This window comes from Sciurus carolinensis, chromosome 7 (assembly GCF_902686445.1).
Source record: "Sciurus carolinensis chromosome 7, mSciCar1.2, whole genome shotgun sequence".
NCBI lineage: Eukaryota > Metazoa > Chordata > Mammalia > Rodentia > Sciuridae > Sciurus > Sciurus carolinensis.
The window spans coordinates 98,931,112-98,957,198 of NC_062219.1; the positions used below are offsets into that span (position 1 = coordinate 98,931,112).

At 36.1% G+C, this 26,087-nt stretch overlaps 1 protein-coding gene across 1 annotated transcript in view; it reads left to right on the top strand.

The window, feature by feature from the left end:
* Positions 1-3,019: 3,019 nt before the first annotated feature.
* The window catches only part of Rab23 (RAB23, member RAS oncogene family), a 31,268-nt gene continuing 8,200 nt past the window's right edge, over positions 3,020-26,087 (top strand). Inside the window, exons 1-3 of the mRNA XM_047557680.1 lie at positions 3,020-3,275; positions 10,955-11,174; positions 13,466-13,551. Coding sequence (XP_047413636.1) covers positions 11,020-11,174; positions 13,466-13,551 — 241 coding nt within the window. The 5' untranslated portion in view covers positions 3,020-3,275; positions 10,955-11,019. The remainder of the gene's footprint in view (positions 3,276-10,954; positions 11,175-13,465; positions 13,552-26,087) is intronic.

Sequence of the window (26,087 nt, forward strand, 5' to 3'; positions counted from 1 at the left end):
ACTTATGTTTCTTTCAACTTTTAGCTATTGTGAATCATGCTGCTATAAATGTGGTTGTACAAATATCTGTTTGAAGTTCCACTTTCGATTCTTTTGTGTATATACCCAGAAGTGAAATTCCTGGATCATACTGAAATTCCACTTAGAATTTTTTGATGAGCAATAATGTTTTCCCTAGTGACTATGCCATTTTACATTCCTACCAGGAGTGTACAAGGGTTATAGTTTCTCTACATTCTTGCTAACACTTGTTATTTTCTGATTGGGATTTTTTTGTTTTTGTTTGTTCGTTTGTTTTGGGGTACTGGGGATTAAACCAGAGGGGTGTAGTACCACTGAGCTACATTCCCAGTCCTTCTCGTTTTTATTTTGATACAGGGTTTCATTACATTGCTGAGGCTGGCCTCAAACTTGTGATCCTCCTACTTCAGCCTCCCAAATCTCAGGGATGACAGGCTATGCTGCCACCACTGGCTCCTTTTTGTTTATAATAGCCACCCTAATTGGTATAAAGTTGTATCTATTGTGGTTTTGATTTTCATCTCCCTAACAATTAGTGATGTTTCACCTCTTTTCGTGTACTTGTTGGTCCATTGTTTATCCTTAGAGAAATGTCTCTTTATTTGCCCACTTATTGTTGTCCCCCCCACCTCTTTTCTTTTAAAGGGAAACAGTGCATTATTCTAAAGTTTAAGAAATACTACCAGGCTCTTATTTTGGAGACCGTCAACATTCTCCCTTGAATGTGTATTCCTTACTATAATCCAAAATGAGATTGCCCCATTCTTCCTTGAATATGTTACCTACCTATCTAAATAAACTACTGTCTATGCCTTGCACGGGTGGACTACTAACTGATATTTAAATCCTAGAGATCAATCTGTTGCATATTGACATTAAATTTGTTGCGAATAATGTCATCATTATAGGTACATAATCACTACTTAATTTTTAAATTTGAAGTATTTAATTTTAAAAATTGCTACACATGAAGTATAATTCACATTGCAAAAAAAATGTACATAAGAGTACAGTTTTAATTTTCACAAATGGACCCATGTGACTAGCACCAAGACCAACAGAGAGAACCTTATTAGCATCCTGGAAGCCCCTCTTCCAGTCATTACCCTTCCAATCACTATCCTCTATTAACAAAGGTAACCATTACAGTAATTTTCGACAGCTTCATTTTCCTCCTGTTGGACTTTACAATGATAAAGAAAAATTCTGAGATGTCTTAAATTCGATTACAAGGGCCAGAGGATAGAGTTGGGAAGAGACAATTAGTTAACATCTACTTGCCAAAATCAACAAGACTGCTCCACATTCCTGAATATATGTTGAAAACTTAACCCAAAACCTAAGACAAACCATGCCTATAATCCCAGATACTCCAGAGGCTAAGGTAAGAAGAGCACAAATTCTGGGCCAGTCTGGGCAACTCAGTGTGACTTTTGTCTCAAAATTCTTAAAATTTTGAGGAATGGAGATGTATGTAGCTCAAAGGTAGAGCATTTTCCTGTCATGTAGGAGGCCCTGGGTTCAATGCTCAGTGTCACAGGAAGAAAAAAAAAGTGTCCCATTGCTGTTGAGCACCAGGTCTCACCAATTCTGCTTACAAATGGATTTCCCAGGCTATTAACTCCAACCAATCCAGAAGCAACAAGAACTTTTCATTTTTTAGTTGTTGATGGACCTTTCATTCATTTATTTATATGCAGTGCTGAGAACTGAACCCAGTGCCTCACACATTCAAGGCAAGTGCTCTACCACTGAGACACAACCCCAGCCCACAAGTACTTCTTTATGGACTGTCCTCCTATCTCAAAACTTTCTCTTTTGTGTTAAACCACCCCTCTTATGTATAAGTAATATAGGTTCAATGTAAACAATTAATGCTTTTCTTCCCCAAATTTTCATTTTTAAAGTACCCTTGGTTCTTAGTTCCAGCAGACATATTTCCAAATGCTACCTAGTTTTGCTGTTGGTCGTTGGGAATCTTTTCCTAGGACTGGGTCCTTTTTCTTTTTTTTCTGGCTGAGAGCTGCAATGGTTCAATAAGCCCTTTTATTTCAGAGAACCCAGTATCAAGAACTTTGACTTAACAAAAGAAAAAAAAACTTAATATGCACTTTTGTGTCTAACTGTTTATGCTCAATTTTAGGTTTCTATAACTCCTTCGTGCTGTTTGCAAATGGTTGCAAATGGTTTGTTGCAATGCCATGTGAGAATCTATTCACTTACTGTTGATGGTCTTTTAGGTTACTGACATTAGGGCCTATGATAATAAATCCAGTTATGATCATTCTGATATTTGCCTGTCATTGCATCTATGAATACATTTCTCTCCGCTGGATGTGTAGGCATTGAATTGCAGGGTCAGAACATGCACTGTAAAATAGTGCTTGTTTCTCAGTTATTGTTCCAGTTTACTTCCAAGGAGTAAGGTAGAATAATTCAGTTACTTTCAGTAACTTCAAATACTTTACAACACTAGGTATTTCCCTTTCCTTTTTTTTTTTTTTCTATTTTATTTGGAAATTAGAGGCAACTGGAGCAAGTCTGCTTGCTTTTTGCGGGACTTTTTAGCTTTGGAGTTGGTTTTCTGAATTATTAACCATCTCAGGCTTCTACCTTGTCTAGCCAAATCCTGTTGGCTGTGCATGCGTTTTGACTTTGCTAGACAGTTTTATTCACTCTGCCACTTGGATGTCTTTCAAGTAAAAAAAAAAAAATGGTGTGCGTCGGAGCGGGTAAAGAGCTTCGAAGACTCTGCAAGTCTGATTACTGTTTAGGTAAACTTATGCGGACCTTCTTCATTTGAGTTCTCTTTTCTACAGCCTACGAGCTAGAAAATCCTGCTCACCTCTGGAGTTTTGGGTGTACGCGGAGGTCCAGGAGACAAGAATCCCAATGCAGCCGCCCTCTCCGCCACCAGCCGGTGCAGGGGTGGGGCGGGGTACGGTTTGGCGCGGAGCATGCGCAGACGAAGCCCGGCGCATGCTCCACAGCGCGGCGGGTCCCCAGTTGAGGGGAGTCGAGTCTCCCGCGCCCCGCCATCCCCGGCAGAGCCACAGCTCAGCCGTTGGATCTGAGCCCTCAGTGGTAATAAAGTTAGTTAAAAAACCATAACCATTTTTGAAAGAGCGAAAGAAGGTGCGAGCCAGCCCGGCGGCCCGCCGGGGGAGCTGGCGCGTTGGGAGGCGGCGGCGGTTGCGCCGCGACCAGGAGGAGCCGGTCGCGCCGGCCGGCGGGTCCGCTGCTGCCGAGGGACGGTGAGTAGCGGCTCGCGCTCTGAGGCAGCGTCGCTGCGCTCACTCGCCCTCTGCAGGGCCGGAGATCCTCGGCCTCCGCTGGGAAAGGACCCGCTTCACTTGGGGTCCCGGGAAGCGCCTTGCGCCGCACGATGGAGAGGGGCGTGGGGGTAGGGGCCTCCAGGCCCGGCTCCCATCCCCCGCTACTAAATACAGAGCCCAAGTTTCAGGGAGGAGGTGGGGGGCCCGGCGCCCTTTCTCTGCTCCCAGCGGTCGGGTCTGTGTGGGCGTCAGTGCCCGAGATTACCCTGTGGGCGGGAAAGAGCCGGGTGGAGCGAGCGAGGCGCTGTCTCTCCACCTCCACCCCTCCGGCTGCTGAGCATCCAGCTTCTTGTACTCCCCCAGCCCCAAATGGAAAAAGGTGCGACCCAGGCCGAGCAACAACACCAGCAAGGCGCCTAGAGTGCGGGTTTGCTGGGGAGGATTGTCCCAGGTATGTCCTGACTGGGCTTTTAGAGCCCTCATCTCCCCGCAGTGGGGGCCCCTCCTAACCCGCGGCCCCACCCTTCCCTAGTTTCTCGCGCGGACTGCTAGAATATGAATGAGCCAGCCTGCACTATTTCATTGACACTGACTGCCACAGAATTTCTCTACTCGGAGATTTAAGGACCGCAGTTCCAGGCATAAGAACCCGAGTGTGAGAGTTAAGCATATCACCATCAGGAGCCCGTGAAATAGTGGTGGAGTCCAAAGCAGGCTATTTACTTCTAGGTTTTACATAACTTTCTAACTTGTTATGTTGTGGGTAACTTCTTTGACCATAGGACGTTTTTAAGTACAAGTAACTTAACGAAAAAACACTTTCTGATCAGAATTGACTCATCCTTTCCATCTCTAATTAATTAGACTACGTTGGTTGGCCAATGAATTTTAAAATTAAGTTTGTAGAGACAGGGTGTTTATATGAAGTACTACTGTCAAGGTTTTAATTATATTCAGAATTAGGCTTTTCTAAGAGCATCATTGTTTTGACGTAGGGTTTTAAGTCTATATTGACTGAAATATCTTGAGTTATGTTAAAACCTGCTTTCACTTTTTTCAATTTTATTATTTTTTAAATTTATGGTAAAATTGACCTTTGGGGGGTGTACAGATATGTTAATTTTAGATTCATGTAACCACCACTACAATCAGGATATAAAGCTGTTCTACCACCACAAAAGTCATGCTATCCTTTTATATCACATCTCTTACCCCTAACTCCTGTCAGTTACTGATCTTTTCCAGAATGTCATTTAAATAGAATCATAACAGTATGAAACTTTTTGATACTGCTTCTTTCATTAAGCACCATGCCTTTGAGATCCCTCCCAAGTTGTTTCATGTTTGGATAATTTTTTTCTTTCTTATTTTTGTGATACTGGAGATTGAACCTAGGGCCTGGTACACTGAGCTACATCCCCAGGCCTTTTTTTTTTTTTTTTTTTTTTTTTGAGATAGAATCTCAAATTGCAGATGTTGACACTTGAATTTGTGATCCTCTTGACCCAGCCTCCCAAGTAGCCTGGATTAGAAGAAGTTTGTACCACCACCACAACACCCATCAATTGTTACTTAACTCCTTCCTTCCTTTCAAGTAGTATTTCATTAGCTTGGTATATCACATACTCTGCTCATTTATACATACATCCATTGAAGAACTTTTGGTTTGTTTTCACTTTTAGACAGTTATGAATAGAAGTGCTGTATATTCATAGTACGAATTTTTATGAGAACTTTTCATTTTTCTAGGGTATTGCTGCCTGAGATTTAGGATTATATAGTCAATCTATGTTTAATTCAAGGACTGTCAAACTGTTTTCCACAGTGTCTGTATCATTTTGTAATCCCACCAGCAACAACTGAGAATTCCAGTTTCTCCACATCCTTTCACATCCTTCCCAGTGCTTGATACTGTCATTTTTTTTTTTTTAAAAGGCAAGATCTCTCTGCAGTCTGGTCTTGAGCTCCTAGACTCAGGTGATCCTTGCATGCCTGACTTTTGTCAATAATTTTAACGTTGCTATTACACCTGAAATCACTTGAGCCTGGAGATATTTTCCCTGAGTTTTTAAGTTATAAAGTTAAGTTATACGACTCAGTTGTGTGGCGGTATCTCACTGTGATTTTAACATGACTTTAACCAATGGCCAGAGATGTTGAATGTCTTTTGATATGTTCATGTGACGTGTATACCATTTAGTGAGTTATGTAGCCAAATCTTTTACCCAATTTTTAAGTTGTTTTCTTATGTTGAGATTTGAGGGTTCTTTTTATGTTCTGGTTACAAAGTTTATGTCAGATAGGTGTTTTGTAAATGTTTCTCCCAGTCTTTAGTTTGTCTTTTTGTTATTGTGCCATTGTCTTTCATAGAACAAATGATTTTAATGTTGATGAAGTCTAGTTTACAGTTTTTCCTTTTATATGTCTTTTGGCATTATGTCCAAGAACTTTTTGCCTAACCCCAAGTAAAGAAAATTTTTTTCCTTCTAAAAAAATTTTTTTTGTAAAAGTTACATTTTTACATTTAGCTTTGTGATTCATTTTGAGTTAAGGTGTAAAGTTTAGATAAAGCTTTACTTTTTTGCATATGGATATACAATTGTTTCATCACCATATTTTGAAAGACTCTCTTTTCTCCACTGAATAGCTTTTCCCACCTTTGTCAAAATCAATTGGCTGTTTTTGTGTGGATCTATTTTGAGCCCTCTGTTCTGTTGCATTGATTTGTGTACTTTCCCTTTGCCAGTATCACACTTTCTTGATTAAATTAGGCTTACAATGTCTTTAAATTGGGCATTATGATTTCCTCCAATTTTATTTCTTTTTCAAAATATTTTTAACTATTTTAGTTCCTTTGCCTTTCCAAAAAAAAGTTTTAAAGTTAGCTTGTCTGTGAAATCCTGTTGATGCTTTGATTGGAACTGCATTAAACCCATAGATCAATTTGAGAATTGCTATTTTTTACTTCGTTGAGTCTTCCAATCCATGAACATGCCATGTCTTTCTATTAATTATTTGGTTTATTGGTGTTTTGTAGTTTTCAGCATACAGATCCTCTATGTTTTGTAGTTTTGTTTGTTTTTTTTTTCTTTTTCGTACTGTTTAAAAACTTTTGGAGCTATTATAAATCTGATATTTTAAATTTTGCTTTCAAATTGAACATTGTTAATATATAAAAGTACAGTTAAATTTTATGTGTTGCCCTTGTATCCTGTGACGTTTCTAAACTTACTAATAATTATTAGTTCCAGGTTGTTTTTAGTTTTTTTTATTTCTTGTTTTGTAGATTTTTTGGATTTTTCTACAATCTTGTCATTTGTGAATACAGACAATTTTATTCATTTTTTTGTTTTATTTATTTTTGTTGACTATTGTACTGGTTAGGATTTTGTGTATGATGTACAGTAGTGACAGTGAACATCCTTACCATATTCCCAATCAAACTTGAGAATTAAGGATAGTCTTTGAGAATTAAGGATAATGTTAATTTTAGGTTTTATGTTATAGATACCCTTTATCAGGTTGAAAAGTCTTATGGGTTCTTGTTTGCTGGGAGTACCCACCACCACCACCACACAAAAGAATGTTAAATTTTGTCAAATATTTCCTCTGCATTAGTTGATATTGTGATGTGCTTTTTCTTCCAGAGCCTAATATGGTATATTACATTAACTAATTTTCAAGTATTAAATCAACTTGCTTTCCCGGAATAAAGCCCATTTGGTTGTGGTGTATTATTATTTTTGTATTGCTGCATTCACTTTAATATTTTGTTGAGAAATTTGCATCTTTATTCATAAGAGGTATTGTCTTTGTGTGGTTTCAAGATAATGTTGGCTTCATAAAATCAATTGGGAATTGTTTCCCTCTTCTTTCTGTTCTGGCAGAAATTTGTCATTGGTTTTAATTTTTTAAATGTGTGATGGGGTTCTGCCTTGAAATTTCCTGAGCCTGAAGATTTTTTTCCTGAGTTTTAAAATTACATAATTTCCTTAATAATTATAGAACCATTCAAATAATCTTAATTCTTATTGTGTAAGTTGTGGTAGTTTATGCTTTTCCAGCTCCATTTTGTGTAGGTTGTCAAATACATGTGTGAAAAGTTTATTATCTTTTTGTGTCTGAAATTGTATTATAGCTGAGATATCTTTTTGATCTCTCCTATTTCATCCTTGATATTGGTAATTTGTGTCTGCTTTCATTTTTCTGTATTAGTCTTGCTAAAGATTTTTCATTTTTATCTTTTTCCAAAATTAGCTTTTACTTTCATCAGTTCTACTTTTCATTTTTGAATTTTATTAATTTCTGCTCTTTATTATTTTCTTCCTTTTGTTTGATTTGGCTTTATTTTGCTCTTTTCTTGAGGTGGGAGGTTAGATTTTTTTTTTTTAAACACAGTACCTTTATTTTATATATTCATTTTATGTGGTGCTGAGGATCGAACCCAGTACCTCACACATGCTAGGCTCTACCACTGAGTCACAACTCCAGCCCCTAGATTGGTTTTTGAGTTACTCTTTTCTAAGGTAACTCTTTCTGAGCTCTGTTAGTTGTGTCTCACACATTTTCACTTGTTGTTCTCTTATTTTCATTTTTTTAAAAAAAAAGTTTTTAACTTCTCTTGAGACTACCTTGATCCATAGATTATTAAGAAGTGTGTGTTTTTGGTTTCAGAATGTCTGGAGATTTTCCTGTTACCTTTCTGTTAGTGATTTCTGGTTTGATTTCCTTGCGGTCAGTGAACATACTCTGTACTGAGGGATGGTGGTGAAAGTGTTGCCTTCCCAATAGGCATCCTTTAACACTCCCCCAGCAAGGAAAGGAAGGTACAAGTGAGAACAGATGACTACTGCTGGATGAGGTGTATGACCAGACTCCTCATATGGTGCTGATTTGGGGTTGAGGGCCCCTTCATAATCTCCCAGTGGGGATGAAAGTGGTGGCATCTCAGTTGGTCTTCTATGATATCACCTCGTGGGGGAATTGGGCCCACATCATTACAATCCTAATAGGAGTATGCTTTCTGTCTTGCTCTTACGAGGCTTCCCCTTTTCTGGTCCTTTGGCTAAAAACAGTAGGCTTGTTGGGTCTTTTTTTGTCAGCATTTCTTGGTTATTGGCTTCTTCATAATCCAGTCTGAGATAAATGAGAAACTCAAGGAAAGCTCACTACTTTATTGTTCCTTGTATCCTGTGGGCCATAGCCAGGTTCTCAACTCTTTGTACTTTTAATTTTTTTGTGTGTGTGTTGGGAATTGAACCCAGGGGTGCTTTACCACTGAACTACATCCCCTGTACCTTTTTCTTTCTTATTTTTTTTTTTTTTAATTTTGACACAGAGTCTCACTAAGTTGCTGAAGCTAACCTCAAATTTGTGATTCTTGTGCCTCAACCTCGTGAGTCACAGGGATTACAGGTATATGCTGCTGCACCCAGCTCCCTTCTTTCTACTTTTTAGAGCCTTCTTTGTTTTATATATAATATCCAGAGTTTTAAATTATACATAAAAGGAAGGAATAGGGAAAGAGATGTCTACTTTTTTAGAAGCAGGTTTCTGAAGTATGTATTTTTTAAAGAGTAAACTATAATATATTTTATCATAGCTTTTTTAAATTTTAAATTTCACAGTCTTTTGGCATAAGTAATTATTTAGGTGGAGAAAAGGAAGTTGCCTTCCAAGAACTCAACTGGTATGAGATATAGCTAGATGAACAGGGTCAGATCATGGTAGGAATTTTGGATTTGACCCTAAGTGTCCTGAAACCAAACCTTTTCATAGAGTAGTAGGGTGGTGGTACTTGACATCAACTTATATCCTAGACCATTTAAATCATATTCTCAGAGGAAAGGATCCAAGCATCAGTATTTTTTAAAGTTCTCTAGATTATTCTAGTGTATAGCCAATGTTTAGAATCACTAGCTTAAAGTAATGGTTCTAACATTTGACTAATTATAAAATCACTTGTGGGGTGAGTGTGTGTATTTGTGTGTGCATGCGCACATGCACCTATTTTAGTACTTCAAGAAACAGATATCAAGAAGGAATTATAAGCGTAAGAGATTTATCAGCAGAAATGCCAAATGATAAAGAGGAGTGCCTTCAGACTGCAATGCCAGTTTGATGCCTGTGAAAGGAGAAAGGAGGATTGAGTAGAAAGAGCCCCTTGTCTGCAGCTGCCAGGAAACCTCAACCAGTTTGATGGGGAGCCCCTGCACAAGAGGAATCCCACATTGGGTCAAATTGGCCTGATTTAGGTTGGGCACTGTTGTCCTTCCGTTTACTCTTCACTTGGGGAGAGTATGGCTTCAAAAGAAGTGGGCAATGCAGTGGATCATAAAGGTGTCGCGCCTGAACACGCTAACATAGCATCTCTTTTGAAGGGACAGCTAAATTGTATGCTTCTGTGCTCATTTTAAAAATTCCAGATTGCAGAACTACTGCTCAGAGATTTCTGATTAATTATATCAGAGCTGGAGACTTAGAGCCTATACTTTGGCAAGTGCTGCTATGTGATTCTTATGATCATGGAAGTTTGTGAAGTACCAGGGGCAGTTGCTGAGACTCTAATAAGGACAAAGAAAGGAATGTTCTTCACATTTCAGACTTGTTTTGTGTAGTGGTTGTATAAATGGGCTTTCAGTTAAGGTAGTTAGAATACAATAAATAGGGAGGAGCCTAAGCAGTAATTTTAAGAAGAAATATGGAGAAATTGACTTTCTATTCTTTTCAGTCTAAAATGCAGACAGTGCACATTCTATTACTTACATTATATGAGTAATTATAACTGGTGCAAAACCAAAGAAAGAATGTGTAGAGTAAGATTATTTGTACAGACCAAGGGGTTGTGGTTGTGTAGGGAGGGAGGGGGGAATTGATAGTGAATAATATCCAAGTGATATTGGCCTAATTATATAGTTATATTTTGTGTATATATGAATATGTAAAAATAAAACCCATCCTTAGTGTACAGCTATAAAGCACTAATAAAAAATTAAAATAAGAAAAACATTATTTGTACAGGATTCACTGTAACTTGAATATCAAAACACTGTAAACAAGAGCCAAGTGCTGACACAGTTGTACTTTATTATATTAAACCTTTCTTTGGGGTGTTTTTCTAGGGACATTAATTTTAACCTATGAGGTTGAAAAGATTTTTATCAGATTATATATTTGTTGCTCATTTGATGTAATATTGTGGGGTATTCATTATGCTTCATAAAAGTACTAATTTTTGCATGCTTAACTTTCACTGTGCTAAGTCCTCTATATGTATCCATGATCAATAAAACTGTGAGGTAGATTTTATTGCAAGGATACAGAAGCTTAAAGAGGTTAAGCAATAACTTCACCAAGAGTATTAGTAAGTGGTAACTTTAAATCAAGCCTCAGCTGCAATGCCTATAGGCTTGATCTGTGTGAAACAGTGCTAAGTAGACCTAGGCATTTGTTGATACATGAATATCATGCATTGTGCTTCTAATAAAGTATCAAAAATTATTGTTTCACCTTTGAAAAAATTTATCTAAAAGAGGAAGAATGAAACCCTCAGTCTTGGAAATGAATTCTTGCAGTATTATTTACTGATAAAACAATTATGGTTTATTTTGTTTTGTACAATTTTTGTATCATAAAAATAATTTTATTTTAAACTACAGATTTGAGAGAGAAGATCTGATCATCTGGAATTGGAGTTGGTACTGAAACCATTTCTACTTCCAAAATGTTGGAGGAAGATATGGAAGTGGCCATCAAGATGGTGGTTGTAGGCAACGGAGCAGTTGGAAAATCAAGTATGATTCAGCGATATTGCAAAGGCATTTTTACAAAAGACTACAAGAAGACCATTGGAGTTGACTTTTTGGAGCGACAAATCCAGTATGTACTAGACTGTTTTGGTTTTGCTTTGTGAAATATCTCCAAGACTTTCATTGAAGTAATAGTAATTAATTATAGTATAGTCCAAAGTTAGGCAACCAGTGGCAATGACTGATGACAGTTGATGGTTGTTTTCAATTATTCATTAGCATATATATCTTTATTCTTTCTTTTCTTTCATCTTCTTTTCCTTCCTCTCATTTTTTTTTATTTTTCTTGTGCTCCCTTTTCCCCTTATTTTCTTACATTTTATGTTTATTAGTGATACCTTGAGTATTCATTAAATATAAACTAATGATAGACTTTAAACAGATTTATGTCCACTATTTTATTTAGAAGGAAAGTTACCTGTCTCTCAAAATAAAGTTTTCATCTCTTACATTACAGGTGTCTTTTGCTTAGAATGTCTCTTTTTTTAAAACTAGGCAAGACTACTTAGAAGTTAAGGAAATGATAATTTGCTTTTACTCTAAAGGTATAAGAGAAGACAGATTTGGGAGGATTAAATTTGCCCATGAAAAGGAAATTCTACTTCAGGAAATCCAGCTGAATTCTAAAATACCTCAGAATAATAGTTTCTGTCATTAATCTTGATAACTTTAAAGATATTTTAGATTGCAGGAGATAAAATAAAATAAGAACATTAACAAATCTGATATACTGTCCCAGATACCAACATCAAGCAAAGATAACTGTGTTTATCATTTTGAAGATGAATTTTTAATCTTGGGTACTTTTTTTGTACTTCCATATTTACTTGCTTTCTTGGAACATATGTTAAGAGGGCTCATTTTAGTCTTGATGTTTAGTTGTCGGTGGATTTTTATAAATTTTATTTATTTATATGTGGTTCTGAGTATTGAACCCAGGGCCTCACACATGCCAGGTAAGTACTGTATCACTGAGCCACAAATCTAGCCCCTCATTTTGAGTCTTGATGATATTTATATCTTGTACTTATTACCTGAAACCAAATTAATATTTTAAGTATACACTTGATCCTCATTATTCATCGGTTCTTTATTTGCAAATTCATCTACTTGGTGAAATTTATTTGTAACTCTCAAGTAAGTACTTTATTTGGGAGTTACAAATATAGTGCTTTTGTAGTTATCTGTGGACAGGTGCAGAGCACCAAAAAATTTGAGTTGCCCAGCACACCTTCCCAGCTGAGGTCAAACCAAGTTGTAACTCTTCCTTCTTATTTTAGTTCTCTTACCATGAACACTGTCTTTTTTGTGTTTGGTGTAGTGCTACATTTTTCACATTTTGTGCTTTTTTGCTAGTGAGTTTGCTGTTTAAAATGGCCTCACATATAGTACTGAAGTGCTGCCTAATGTTTCTAATTGCATGAAGGTATGATGTGCCTCATGGAGAAAAAATGCTTATGTTAGGTAAGCCTTGTTCAGATACAGACAGGAATGCTATGGGTCTGTAGTGCTTGCTGCTGAACATTAATTCAATATTAATGAATTAACAACTATATTAATAAGTATCTATAAGTATCTATGATTAAAAACACACATGAAATAAGGTGATAAAATGTAACTGGAACCTAACCCTGTAATTCCCCTAGGAGTGGTGTGCCTCAGTGCTAATTCAATATTCAAAGTAATATTATGGGGCTGGGGTTGTAGCTCAGTGGTAGAGCACTTGCCTAACAAGTGAGAGTCCCTGTGTATGATCCCCAGCACCACACGCACACACACACACACACGCACACACACACAGAGAATTATTATATATATGTTAATTATATATATTAATTAAATATATACATATTTGTGTATCTGTATATATAGTGTATATGTGTGTATATATATAGTGATATTTTAGATCATAACTCCTATAAATAATGAGAATTACTATATGACAAAGTAGAAAAAAATTTTTAGTTAGAGGATAACCAAGCAGGTAAGCTGCTACTTTCCCTTATTCTATCAATAGAGCATCAGAACCCATTAAAGTTGTGTAGTGAGAGGAGAATAAGCACTGACCTAAGGGAATTCCCTTTCCCAGTACTGCTAGTCTCAGAGCTACTACTATTCATGACTATTGTTGAAGGAAAAAGATGGCAGATAAATCCAAATCATATGTAAAGCTATGTAGCTTTACTTTCACTATTGAGAATTAGTATCAACATTTAAAAGTACTGAACTCAGACTTTTTCAGAGTGAGACTGACAATGTAGTTTTAATACTTTCAGATGTGAAAAAATAAAAATGTACACAAAGCTTAGTTATTAAAGAAATTTTAATTTACATATGGAATAAATTCATCTCTTCTTTCAGAGTTAATGATGAAGATGTGAGATTAATGTTATGGGATACTGCAGGTCAAGAGGAATTTGATGCAATAACCAAAGCCTACTATAGAGGTAAAATGGGAGACTTAGATTTTTTGCTTGGGTGTGTTCTTTTGGCTGAATAAAAACCTTTGCTTTCCATGTTTCACACATAAGGATTTCTCTTTTAAGAATAGTTAAAATAGAGCTGGAAATACAGCTCAGTGGTAGAGTGTTTGTGTAACATGCACAAAGCTCTGGGTTTCATTCTCAGCACCACAAAAAATAAAAAGTATAGTTAAAATAATTTCTAAGTATTTCTTAAAATCCCAGTTCATTATTCTTCTGAAGATCTTGTAGAGTGTCAAATAACACTTCGTACTGTAGATAGCTTGTTTCTGTCTTAGAATTATGTGACTCATAAATAAATCACAGACTGAATCAAGACAGAAACTGTTAAATGTCTACTCTGAGCTACAAAGAAATTATTATACTTTCAGATTGAAACTTAACATGAAAAGTAAAGCCCCTGCAAATAAGATGGCATTTTGCTCAATTAAATGTGAAATTACACAGTAATGCCTATTAGTGCAGTGCTATAGAAATTCGGAGAAGTGTTACATATACATTTGAGAGGATGGAGCCACCACAAGAGAATTTAAGATTTTAAAACATGAACTTAAATTCCTAGAGAAATGTTCAATTAAACTTCTAACTGGAGCTTAGTTTCCCTTTAATATTTTCCTATGACATTTTGTCCTTTTCTTTTGGAATTTTTTAATTTGCATTTTAATTTTTGCAGTACTGCCAATTGAACCCAGGACCTTGGACATGCTTGGCAAGTGCTCTACCACTGAGCTACATCCCCAGCCATTTCTTTTTTTATTTTGAGACAGGGTCTTTGTAAGTTGTCCAGGTTGGCCTCAAACTTGTGATCTTCCTGCCTCAGCCTCCAGAGTAGCTGGGACTAAGGTATGCACTACCATGCCTGGCTCTTTTCTTTTGAAATTTAAAGTAACAGTTTTAGTGTTCTTCCAACTCATGGCCAATGGTGATTGAAATGGCAAAACAGTAACTGAAAGCTTGATCTAGTATCATACAGCATTATAATCTTTTGATGCTTTATAAAGATTTGGTAATTCATATCAATAATCATTTAATACTCTGCATTTCCCAGATGCTGTAGAAGTAAAGACACAGTGACACATGAAATTGAACAGTAAAGCCTACTAGTGGTGTGCTATAGAAGTTCACAAAAGTGTGATATAGACACGAAAGAGGAAGGAGCCATGAGAAGAGAATTGAAGGTTCTAAAGTGTGGGCTTGATTTCCTAAAGAAAAGCTCAATTAAACATACTGATTTTCCTTTCTTCTGTGACATCTCCTCTTTTCCTAACCTTCTTGTTCTGACTAAAATTTGATTATTTCTTAAAAATGCTTCTATGGCTGCTACCTTCTCTAGTGGAGGTTATTTTCTTGCTCACATCCTCACATCCTCGTGTTTTTCAACACTTGATGTTCTTGCAGGGATGTCTTCTTTGTTTCTCATTTCTGCTTCCAAACCATTTCTCTTCCTTTTGAAACCTCAGCATCTTGAAATTCAGAGTCATGAGAGTTTTACCTACCTCCCTGGTTACATGGCTCATCAACTTCATGCCTTCTTCCTGGTAACAGTGGTATCTGGATTGTTTTTTTTTTTCTGGATTATGTTTTTGCAGTGCTGGGGATTGAACCCCAGGGCAAAGCACACACCCTACCACTGAGCTACACCTCCAACCCACACTTTCTTTCTGAAAATTCAGTTTATTACTCATTTCCTTGCCTTTCACAAGGTCAGTGATCTTTTTATTACCTCTAAAATTTAAACCCCTATGAAGTCTGCCACTTTCTGATCACAAGTTCCTATGATTCTAGTTGCTAACTTTAATATCCATACTCTTATAACTGTCCTCTTATAACTGTACTACTTTTTTTATGGTAAGTTTTCACATGATTTTACCTCTTTCCTTTCTCAACTTAGATGAGTTTTTTTAGTTCTGTAAACATTTGCTTGCAAACATCTTCAACTCCCTCTACTGCACTCCCTGCGTAGTACTTGTTCCGCCGAATGCCCAACCCAGTTAAACCCCACTATATCAATCTGTATCCAAGCACTTGAACCTTTTAGTGAATATCAGACAGGACCATTCTGACTGAACTTTGAAGTTATGATCATGTAGCTTTAATGAATGAATACTCAGTGCTTCCACATACCTTCATACATGTCTTTACTCAAGTCCCTGCCATTTTCCAAAAGAGCTATTTTACGCCTTCTCTTGCCTTTAAACTTTAGTACCCCTTTCTTTTTTCCATTCTCAGATGACTTCATATTTGAGAAATTAAATGCAGTAAAATGAAAATTATCTTATTTTTGTCATTACCAAATCACCGCCTTTGGTTAGAACTCCAAGTAACCTCTTGTTTGAGAAAGTAGTTCAGACATTTTAGCATGGCCTAAGAAAACTTTGCAATTGTGTTTTTCTTTGTGTATGTAGCCTTACCACCTGTTGATTCCTCATTTACACTTCACTCCTATGAAATCTCCAGATTATTTTTTCAGTGCCTGGAATGTTTTCTTGTCACTTTTGACCTTAAAAGTGTGAACAGCTCAGAAATCTCTGTGAAACCTTTTATGGCCCCACATCTGAAAAAATTAATCACTTTCTTTTGAGCTACTTCTGCATGCGTATTGAATTTATCAGTATGTAGTGTTTGCATATTTATCCCTAACAGACTGAGTTACTTGAGAGTCTAGCTAATGAAGCTATAGAGTTGTAGGGTTTTTTTTGTTTTGTTTTTAGTTTGGTTTTGGTTTATGTTTTTTTTCTTTTCAGCCCATATGCATACCCCTGTTGGCTCAAGAGAATTCAGTTGCTCTTAGGAGGCTGATTCATTTGGGTTAATTTTTTTTAACAGTGTAATCATTTTTATTTATTAGATATTTCAGGCTTATACTCTGACTTTAAGGCAAAATAGTATACACATTTGTAAATATAAATTATTTCACTTTAAAATTTTTGTTTTTATACTAGAAGCCCCAAGAGAGGAGGATAATGTTTTATTTTTGCCCCTTTGCATATTTCTTAAGATTTAAAGTTTCCTTTAGCAAATGTGTATTGAGTATTTAGTGTCTGATGTGTTCTAGGCAGGTGATAGGCATTGTAAACCCTGCTCCTGCTTCTTTGTTTTGTCTTGTATTTATATTCATGTAGTACCATTTCTTGGAAATATATCCAGAAGGTTTCCTTAAAAATAATGCTTTTTTCACATCTTAAATCTCTTTTTCTGCTTTTTCAGTCTACTCTTTAAATCCTAAAACTTAAAATGTATTCTATCTTAGTAATCAGAATATAGTAATTTAAACATTCCCAAAGACTTCGGAACCAGTGATGAATTATCTTTTTAACATCTCTTAAAATGACCTCAGTTTTGATGAAACTGAAATAACAGTTATATACAATGGAAATTCTCCCAACTTCTTCATTAAAGTCTTAACTTATTTAACATGTCACTTTACACAACTTCATAGAGAAGTGTTTTGGTCAACTGTTTTGCTGCTGTGACTAAAGGATCTGACCAGAACAATTTTAGGGGAGAAAAAGTTTATTTGAGGGCTCACAGTTTCTTAGTCCATGGAAGTCCAGCTCCATTCCTCAGGGCTGTAGGTGAGACTGAACATCATGGTGGAAGATTGTGGCAGAGAGAAGCAGCTCACATGATGATCAGAAAACAGAGACTCCACTGGCCAGATACAAATATATACCCAAAGCCACACCCCGATTCCCACCTCCTCCAGCCACACCATACCACTTCAGTTACCACTCAGTTAATCCCTGTCAGGGGATTAAATCACTGATTGGTTTAAGACTCTCACAACCCAATCATTTCTCCTCTGAACCTTCTTGCACTGTCTCACATGTGAGCTTTTGGGAGACACCTCATATTCAAACCATAACAGAAATGTATATATATCATGGATTACCTCAGAGCAATACTTGAAAATAGAACAGGTATATTAGATAGTGTATGAGTGTGCTTACCTTGAAAAAAAAATCTAAATAAATGCCATTTCAAATTACAGTGTTAATGACTATTTGGATATAGTTTCATGTAAATGCATAATATTTTCTACTTTTAGATGGGATTTACTACTGATTTTATTGAAATAGCTTGCTATTCTACTGTATTTGTAAATTTACATATTATATAAAATATGTATCCTTGAGAAATAGGATGAATTCAAGCAGTTTTTGAATATTTATCTTATTTTTTCCACTTCTTAAATTATAGAATTATAGTTAATAACTGAGAGCTAATACAAACAATTTCGCTGACATATAACTGACAAAAAGTGTTGCTTTTTTAAATTGCTACCAAGGAAAATTGACTTGTACTGCCTACTCTGAGAAATAACATTTTGATTTTTTGAGAAGAGTGGTACACCTCATTGTTGTCATTCACCTATGAGGTTTGACTCATGTGTTGTACCCTGTGTAGTAATGTTCAGGATGAAGCAATGTGGAAATGATTGGATCATGAGGCCTCTAAGCATATCAGTGGATTAGTCCATTTGATAAGTTAATTTGAGTGGACTAGAAACTGTAGGAGGTGGGACCTAATTAGGAGGAAGTAGGTTGCTGGAGGGATGCTCTAGGAGGGTATTTCTCGTGCCTGGTGTGCTCTCTTGCAAGCTCACTCTCTGTCTTCCTCTTGCTGCCATGAGTTGAGCAGCTTTCCACACAATCTTCCACCATGATGTTCTGCCTCCTTTCAGACCCAAAGCATGATTGGGGCCATCTAATGGATTGAAACCTCTGAAACTGAGCCAAAGTAAATCTTTCCTCTATTAAGTTGTTATTGTCAGGTGTTTTGGTGACAGCAGTAGAAAGCTGACTTAACACAGCTTCCCATCACAATAGCTTTATCATTGTCTATGGTGACCAGTTTGGATCTTGTGCAACTGTATTCATTTTGTGGGGTTGAGAGTTATGTTATTATCACTGCAAGCTCTTAGAGTAGACTTTTTTAAAGATATTGATAGACCTTTATTTTATTCATTTATTTATATGTGGTGCTGAGAATCAAACCCACTGTCTCACACATGCTAGGCAAGTACTGTACCACACTGAGGCACAACTGCAGTCCCTAGATGGGTTTTTTTTGTTTCTGTTTTTTTGATGCTGAGTATTGAACCCAGGCATGCTTTACCACTGAGCCACATCCCCAGTCTTTTTTTACTTATTTTGAACAGGGAGACAGGGTCTCACTAAGTTGCTGAGGGCCTTGGTAAGTTGCTGAGGCTGGCCTCAAACTTGTAATTCTCCTGCCTCAGCCTCCCAAGTTGTTGGGATGACAGGCATGTGCCATTGTGCCTGGACCTATTTATATTTTTTTATGGAATTATTCCCACCACCTGCTTCACCTTCTCAAGTAAAAATAAACCAAAAACCTAGGTGTAAATACCAAAAAGTAAGTAGTAGGATTACATGAGATTTTCACTATTTCTGTTTTACTTTCTTGCTTTGTTCTCTGTGTATGAAATACATATTCTTTTTGTTAGGAAAAAAAAATGTCCTACTTCTTTTTAAGGTTTTGACAATTTCATATGACAGTATTACTTTTTTTAGTCCAATAGTTATTTTTGGAGAATACATTTGCTATTATATACATATACTTTAAAAAGGCAAAACTATGTGAATCTACATTATCCCCCAATTAAAAGTTTTAGAGGGGTTGGGGAGATAGCTCAGTCGGCACAGTGCTTGCCTTGTAAGCACAAGGCCCTGCACCAAAAAAAAAAAAAAAAAAAAAAAAAAGTTTTAGAAATTAGCCAGGTACAGAGTGCATGCCTATAATTCCAATGACTAAGGAGACAGGCAAAAATTGCAAGTTCAAGGCTAGTCTCAGCAACTTAGTGAGGCCCTGTCTCAAAATAAAATAAAGGGCTGGGGATATAGCTAAGTAGCCCTGGGTTCGGTCTCTAGTACTGGGGAAGAAAAAATGGACAAATGTAAATTATGAATTAATTTGTGTATAAGTAAAAAGAAAATGTTGGAACTATCTAGTTAAGTAGGTCATTTGGGCCCCTGATGATTTTTTTTTTAAATAATTTTTTAGATGTTGATAGACCTTTATTTTATTCATTTATTTATATGTGGTGCTGAGAATTGAACCCAGTGCCTCACACATGCCAGGCAAGTGCTCTACCACTGAGCCACAAACCCAGCACTCCCTGATGATTTTTTTAAAAGGACCAGATAACTAAAAGTATTTTAATTTCCCATTGTAGTTTAGGTATTATTAATGCCTTTACCAGTTTTTGCCATAATACAGTTCGAGTTTTTTATTATTTGTTTTGTTTGGATCATCTAGTTTATTTTTTACTTAATATATCTTAGTACTTTTTAGGTTTCCATATATACCAGATTTAAATAGTGAGCCATAATTATTAGTATTTACATTTTAACTATGAATGATGTTTAAATTACTTCCCACTGTATTTCACTTGGATTAATAGGCTTAAAATTTGTTTTCCCTATGTTTAATAGTTTAACTCAAAGTGGCCTTAAGCTTATAAATAAATTCTGTTAAAGCTTATCTTAGCTGGGCTTGGTGGCGCACATCTGTGTCAACTCAGGAGGCTGAGTCAGGAGGATCCCAAGTTCAAAGCTAGCCTCAGCAAATTAGGGAATCCCTAAGCAACTTAGTGAGACCCTGTCTCAAAATAAAAAATAAAAATAAACAGGGCTGGGGATGTGGCTCGGTGGTAGAGTGCCTCTGGGTTTAATCCTCAGTACTGAAAAAAAAAAAACAAACCAAAAGTTTATCTTAATAATGTGACATTTTTCCCAAAAAATCTATTAAAATGACAAAAAGGTGATAAACTTAGGTCTTCAGCTTCAGCTTCTTCTTTTTCTAAATTGTAAGCATGAACATTATCACAGTGCAATTTCAATTAAGGAAGAAACAGTTACAGAATTACACATAAATTTCAGAAATGCTATATTGAACATTCTTTTATGCTTTTCTTTGGAGGGCCATCATGCTTTTGGTTGCTGAAAACAGAAAAGTATTTTCAAATTAGTTTAAACTACAAACTGGGTATATTGATTTGTTTAATAGAAAAGTTCGGAAGTAGCATAACTTAGTTGTGGTTTGTTCAGACTGCAACAAACTTGCCTGGCCTTACCTTTTCCCTCTGTGGAGTTACTCTCATGTTGATTTTCTCCTTGATTGCAAGATTGCTACCATGAGCAATGAAAGCCACATGCTATGTTTATATCCTTGGGGAGAGAAGGTTACTTGTCACAATAACAGACTAAAAGTCTCAAGCTTTTCTCTGATTAGACCAGCTTTGACTGATTTCAGTAGTCAGAGGAATGTGATTAATTGGCTTGGATCACCTACCCCACCCCTACAAAAACCTATCCTCCTATAGAAGTTAGATTTAGTCTTACCTAAACCATGTGGCACTATATATTGGGGGGAAGATGTTCTTAGGCAAGTGATAATATCTGCTACTAGTATAGATTGAGATGAAAATGTAATTAAATAGAAAGAAAAACTAGAAAGATGAGTTAAGATACAAATTTAGTGATAGAAAAACAATGCTTTATTTAATTATGACTCACTGATTTAAATCCTAGAAAAGAATTACTCATGATGCATAAAAATCTACAAATTAAAACATTTAAAATTCTATATAATTCAAGAAAGCACCAAAACCATTGCTCAGAGACAGTATTTTATAGACTTGGATTGCTAGCTTAATTGTACAGTGAGACATGTTGAAACATGACCTGATAAATAGGTTACAACAGTGCCACATATCATATTAAGAAGCCTTTTGGAATCCCAAATGATTTCTTCTGGGTATGTAAACTCTATCTGGCAGGTGCTTGTAAACCATGAAAATCAAATGTAGGGGAGGAAAAACTTCCTGTATCCCTTTAGGTTCAGTTATCAGGGGCTTGCAAATTAAACTGGCAAAAGATAGATTAGTAGGTGAAAAAAACAAATTTAATCATGTACATATGGGAATTCACAGAAATGTGTGACTCAAGGAAGCATTTAAATCTATATACAATCTTAATAGGGAAGGGGAGGGAGAGAAGGACACTCATGGGGAAACAAATGACTTTTTGGAAAGATAAATGGATCCTTAAGAGAACAGATGGGAGATATGACAGTTTTGTGACAATGACTGTTTGGGTGTGTGGTGATCATATGAGTCTCTTCCCTGTTCTGGGGCTATCTGACAATCGAGTACTTTTTAGCAAGCTCTTCTTTTATGCAGATAAGGGATTTCAGGACCTCAAATTCCTTTTGCTCAAAATAATTTTATGGACCTCTTTATAAGCATTCCACTGTCATTTGCCTTTATGGCTGAGCTCCTGTCACTTGCTAAATGTCCTGGACATAATTTTAAATGACCTCATGCTGGTGAAGGGGGTGAGAAATCTTTTCCCACTAACTCTCTAAAGTTCATGACCTGGGCCCCCATGCCAAAAGGCAGACTAACAAGAGAAAAGCATACAGCTTTAATATAATTTATGTGACAAAGGAACTTTCATAAGGAAGTGAAGACCCAAAGAAACAGTTAAACTTTATTGTTTTTAATGGTAGGTTTGATGAACAGGGGAGAGTCACTAGAGAAAAATGATAGGATAGAGTGTGAGGTAAATGTAGTAAAGTGGGAGAAACTTGGCAAGACTTGTTTTGAATTCCTGTCTCAGGCCCTTCATCTTCATGTGAGGGTCTCATGTCCAGCCCTGGGGAAAGGTCAAAAAGTCCTTCTTGGGTTCTGTGACGTGTTTCTGGAGAAATATACCATAGTGCCACATTTTGGGGAAGCATGTTCTGAACTCCATCACTGACTGTCTCTTAAATGTGGTTTACTTCTGCCTTTAGGAAATTCATGTGCATTCTTTTTGCTGCCATTTCATGGGAGCAAATTTCTTTTCAAATGCAGTTTTCTCTTTATCTGTTGATCTTTGCTGTTTCACACTGTCTTCCTCAGGCTTGAATTGACCAGTCCAGACTGTCTTCCAATTGCTGGGAACACATTAGATTCTTTAATTGATCTTATTGAAGGCCATTCTCCCTAGGTTTGAGATAAAGGAGGTAGTGATGGTACCCTTGTTCATCCCGGCCCATCTTCTTGGAAGAGAGAGAGGGTTTGGGGAATAGTACTTTCTCTAAATAAATCTTTTACAAATTCTCTTTCCAACCCCCTTCTCAATTAAACAAAACAAAACAGAACTCTTGAAGTACTTGAAGGAATTTCAGAATTATAGTATAACAGGTTTGTAGTAATTTCCTTTGTGTATTCTGAAATTAATGATCCCTCTCTCTCATACACTTTGGAATCTGGTATTTGTCATCTATATTTTTGTACCTTCATCAAAATTTTGTTTAAAAAAAAAAAGGGAGGACTGAGGTGGCTTAGTGGTAGAGCATTTGCCTAGCATGTGTGAGGCACTGGGTTCAATCCTTAGCACCACATAAAAATAAAATGAAGGTATTGAGTTCATCTACAACTAAAAAAAATTATTTTTTTAAAAAAGGGAATCTTTTAATTTTAAAAAATTATATATTAGGACCAATTTGGTCATTCAATATAAGAGACCATGATGGATCACTGTTTGGTAGAATATTTTTTTGTGTAATGGATAATACTCAGAGGAAATTAAAACAAGTTGTCCAGGATTTGTTAGAATTATTAGAACCATAAAGTAACACAAATTGTCTGTTGTTTTTTGGAGGGGAAGGTACTAGGAATTGAACTGAGAGGCAGTTGACCACTGAGCCACATCCCCAGCCCAATTTTGTATTTTATTCAGAGAGAGTCTCACTGAGTTGCTTAGCACCTCTCTTTTTGCTGAGGCTGGCTTTGAACTCGCCATCTTCCTGCTTCAGCCTCCCCAGCCACTGAGATTACAGGTTTGCACCACTGTGCGCGGCTGGTTTTTATTTTATCATTTTAATAATATATGTAGGTTAAATTAGACAAAGTGGTTATAGCATCTGATCTGAAGGCTTAGAACTATCCTGCCTTGGAATGTACACCATTCTCTTTCCAGACATTGTTAATTGCTCTTCTTAGGAATCTTTTTTTTTTAAACAATTTTAAGGGTTTTTAAAAATATTTCATTTTTTTAAGACGTTGATGGAACTTTATTTTATTCATTTATTTATATGCAGTGCTGAGAATCAAAACCAGTGCCTCACATGCTAGGCAAGCACTCTCACTGAGCCACAACCCCAGCCCATTAGGACTTAGGTCTTATTTCTGGTTTAACTTTTATTGTAGCTCTGTTTTTGTTGCTGTTGTTGTGAGGTTTTGTTTTATTTTTGTATCTACATTCCTTTTTTACACTGGATGAATTCAATTTTCTAGTGTGATTTAATAATCATGAATTCTCTTATTATTCTTACAGTAATTGCCTTTAATTAAGACACAACTGTTTAGTTTGAGCCCCCCTGCCCATCTTGCTAGTGGCTTACTTGGGATATGATCCTAGAAGTAGAAACAAAAGACTAGGAGAAATGAGGTAGGAAAGGGGGGAAAAAAACAACAAAAGATGCTGAGGTAACTAGGGGTCAGTCAGTTCCTCTGAAGAATCAGGTAGATATGCCCCAGGAGGCTGAGGTATTTACTGGTCCCACACATAAAGCTTTCCCTTGGAGGCACCAGTTCCCCTTGGTGATACACTGAGAAGCCAAGGGCCCTTATGAAACATCAGAAAAAGCCCTGAGGCAGAACAGAGAGCTACCTGCAGCATATACTTAAGGTAGGATACTAGCAGTAGACACAGAAGTGCCTTCCACAGCTGTGGCCAAAACCAGGGACTTGAGACCACAGATGTCTGCTGCATTGTTTATTTTTTTTACCACCCCCCACCCAGCTTCATTATTTAAGCATATATCAAAATTACATCTTCCTTTTCAGATAAGCATTTTGGCATGTTTTCTTATTCCTTTGGTCTCTCCCCATTCTGTCCTCTACTAAATAATTTAAAGGTTGCTCTGGATATACTTTTTCTTTTTATTCTTTGGTCCTTGATTTTTTAAATAATATTGAACTTTTTCATTTTATTGTTCATATTAATCATTCTTACTGGTGACATCTCTGGCACCATCTGTTTAGATTTTTAAAATTATTATTATATACTTGTTCCTCTAAGAGGTTTTTTATTTTTGTTTTACAAGTCCGAGACCTTGTAAATACCCTGTTGCATCCTCAAACTGAAATGACAGTGACTTTTATAAAATTAGTCTTAAAGCTAACAAATAGAACTATAATAAAGAAAAATTCCTTAAAATTTGATTGTTTTCTTATCTATAGTTTTAGTAAACAGTATTATCCAAGTAAGTATACATTTATTTACCAAAAATACTAATTTGGGGGGGTGTTTTGATACTAAAACACTTACTTAATAAGAAGAACTTAGCAACAGCCTCCACTCATGCTTAGTTACCATTCTGTCTACCTCTTATAATAGAATTAAATATGTCATTTCGTGGTGTTCTAAAAAGAACGTGTACAAGTTTGGGGGCACTTTAACAGTTTTATTTCTTCTTAAATTCTGAGATGGTCTCAATCTCTCCCTGGTTTTTGTATAATTAATTCATTATTAAGTTTAAACCGTGTTCATAAACTAGTGAAGATCCCAGAGGAGTTTTCTGCCTTTATGTTAGTAGCAGACTGCTGTTCTTCCTTTCATTCTGTTCTCTTTCTACAGCATCCTTAGAATGTCGTAGGTAACCCAGGAATGTCTTGAGTTGCGGTAAGAAACTCTTAATACTAGAGGAATCTAGAGGGAAGAAGTAACAGTAAGAAAACATGCCTTAATTCCAGGAAATTCTTTTGAGCCTGGGGATGATTTTCTTTTGTTACCTACACATTTGTTTTTGTTACCATGCTGCCTGAACTAACAGCTAATTTCTAAAACAGCTTGTTTCAGGAGGTTGCTGGCTTGTTTTTAATCTTAGATATCATTGACCTACAATGACAGTTGATAGTTATATGACAGTGATAGTTACATTATGGAAATTGTGCAGTTAAACAGGATAAAAACTAAATTAAACTTTTTTACCCCTTTATCAGATAGATAGGTAGATATATAGATAGAAAGATACAGTTGTTGTTTTTTTAAACTCCTGACACTGGTTCTTAAATTATGTTCCTTAGGATTACTGCTCTTTCTCCTAAAATAAAATGATACCAAATTTTAAGAGTAAATAAATTGAAAAAAAAAAAAAAGAGTAAATAGATTGACAAATTATATTCGTTTTCTCATAATTTTTCTTAAGTCTGTGCTGAAAGAAAGAAATCATAACAGGAAAAATTTAGTAATAGCCTGTCATTCATGCTAAGCTTAACAGTCTCTTTAACTCTTACAGTAGAATTAAATATGTCAGTATTTTGTGGTGTTCTGAAAAGAATGTATATAGTTGGTGGGGGAGGATACCTGGATACTTTAACATTTTTGGCAATAGTTCTTGATTTAAATTGGTTCTTTGAATTTCAAAATAGTGTTTATGTTGAAAAATAAGCAGTGTTTCAAAGATGAGTTCAACATTGATTT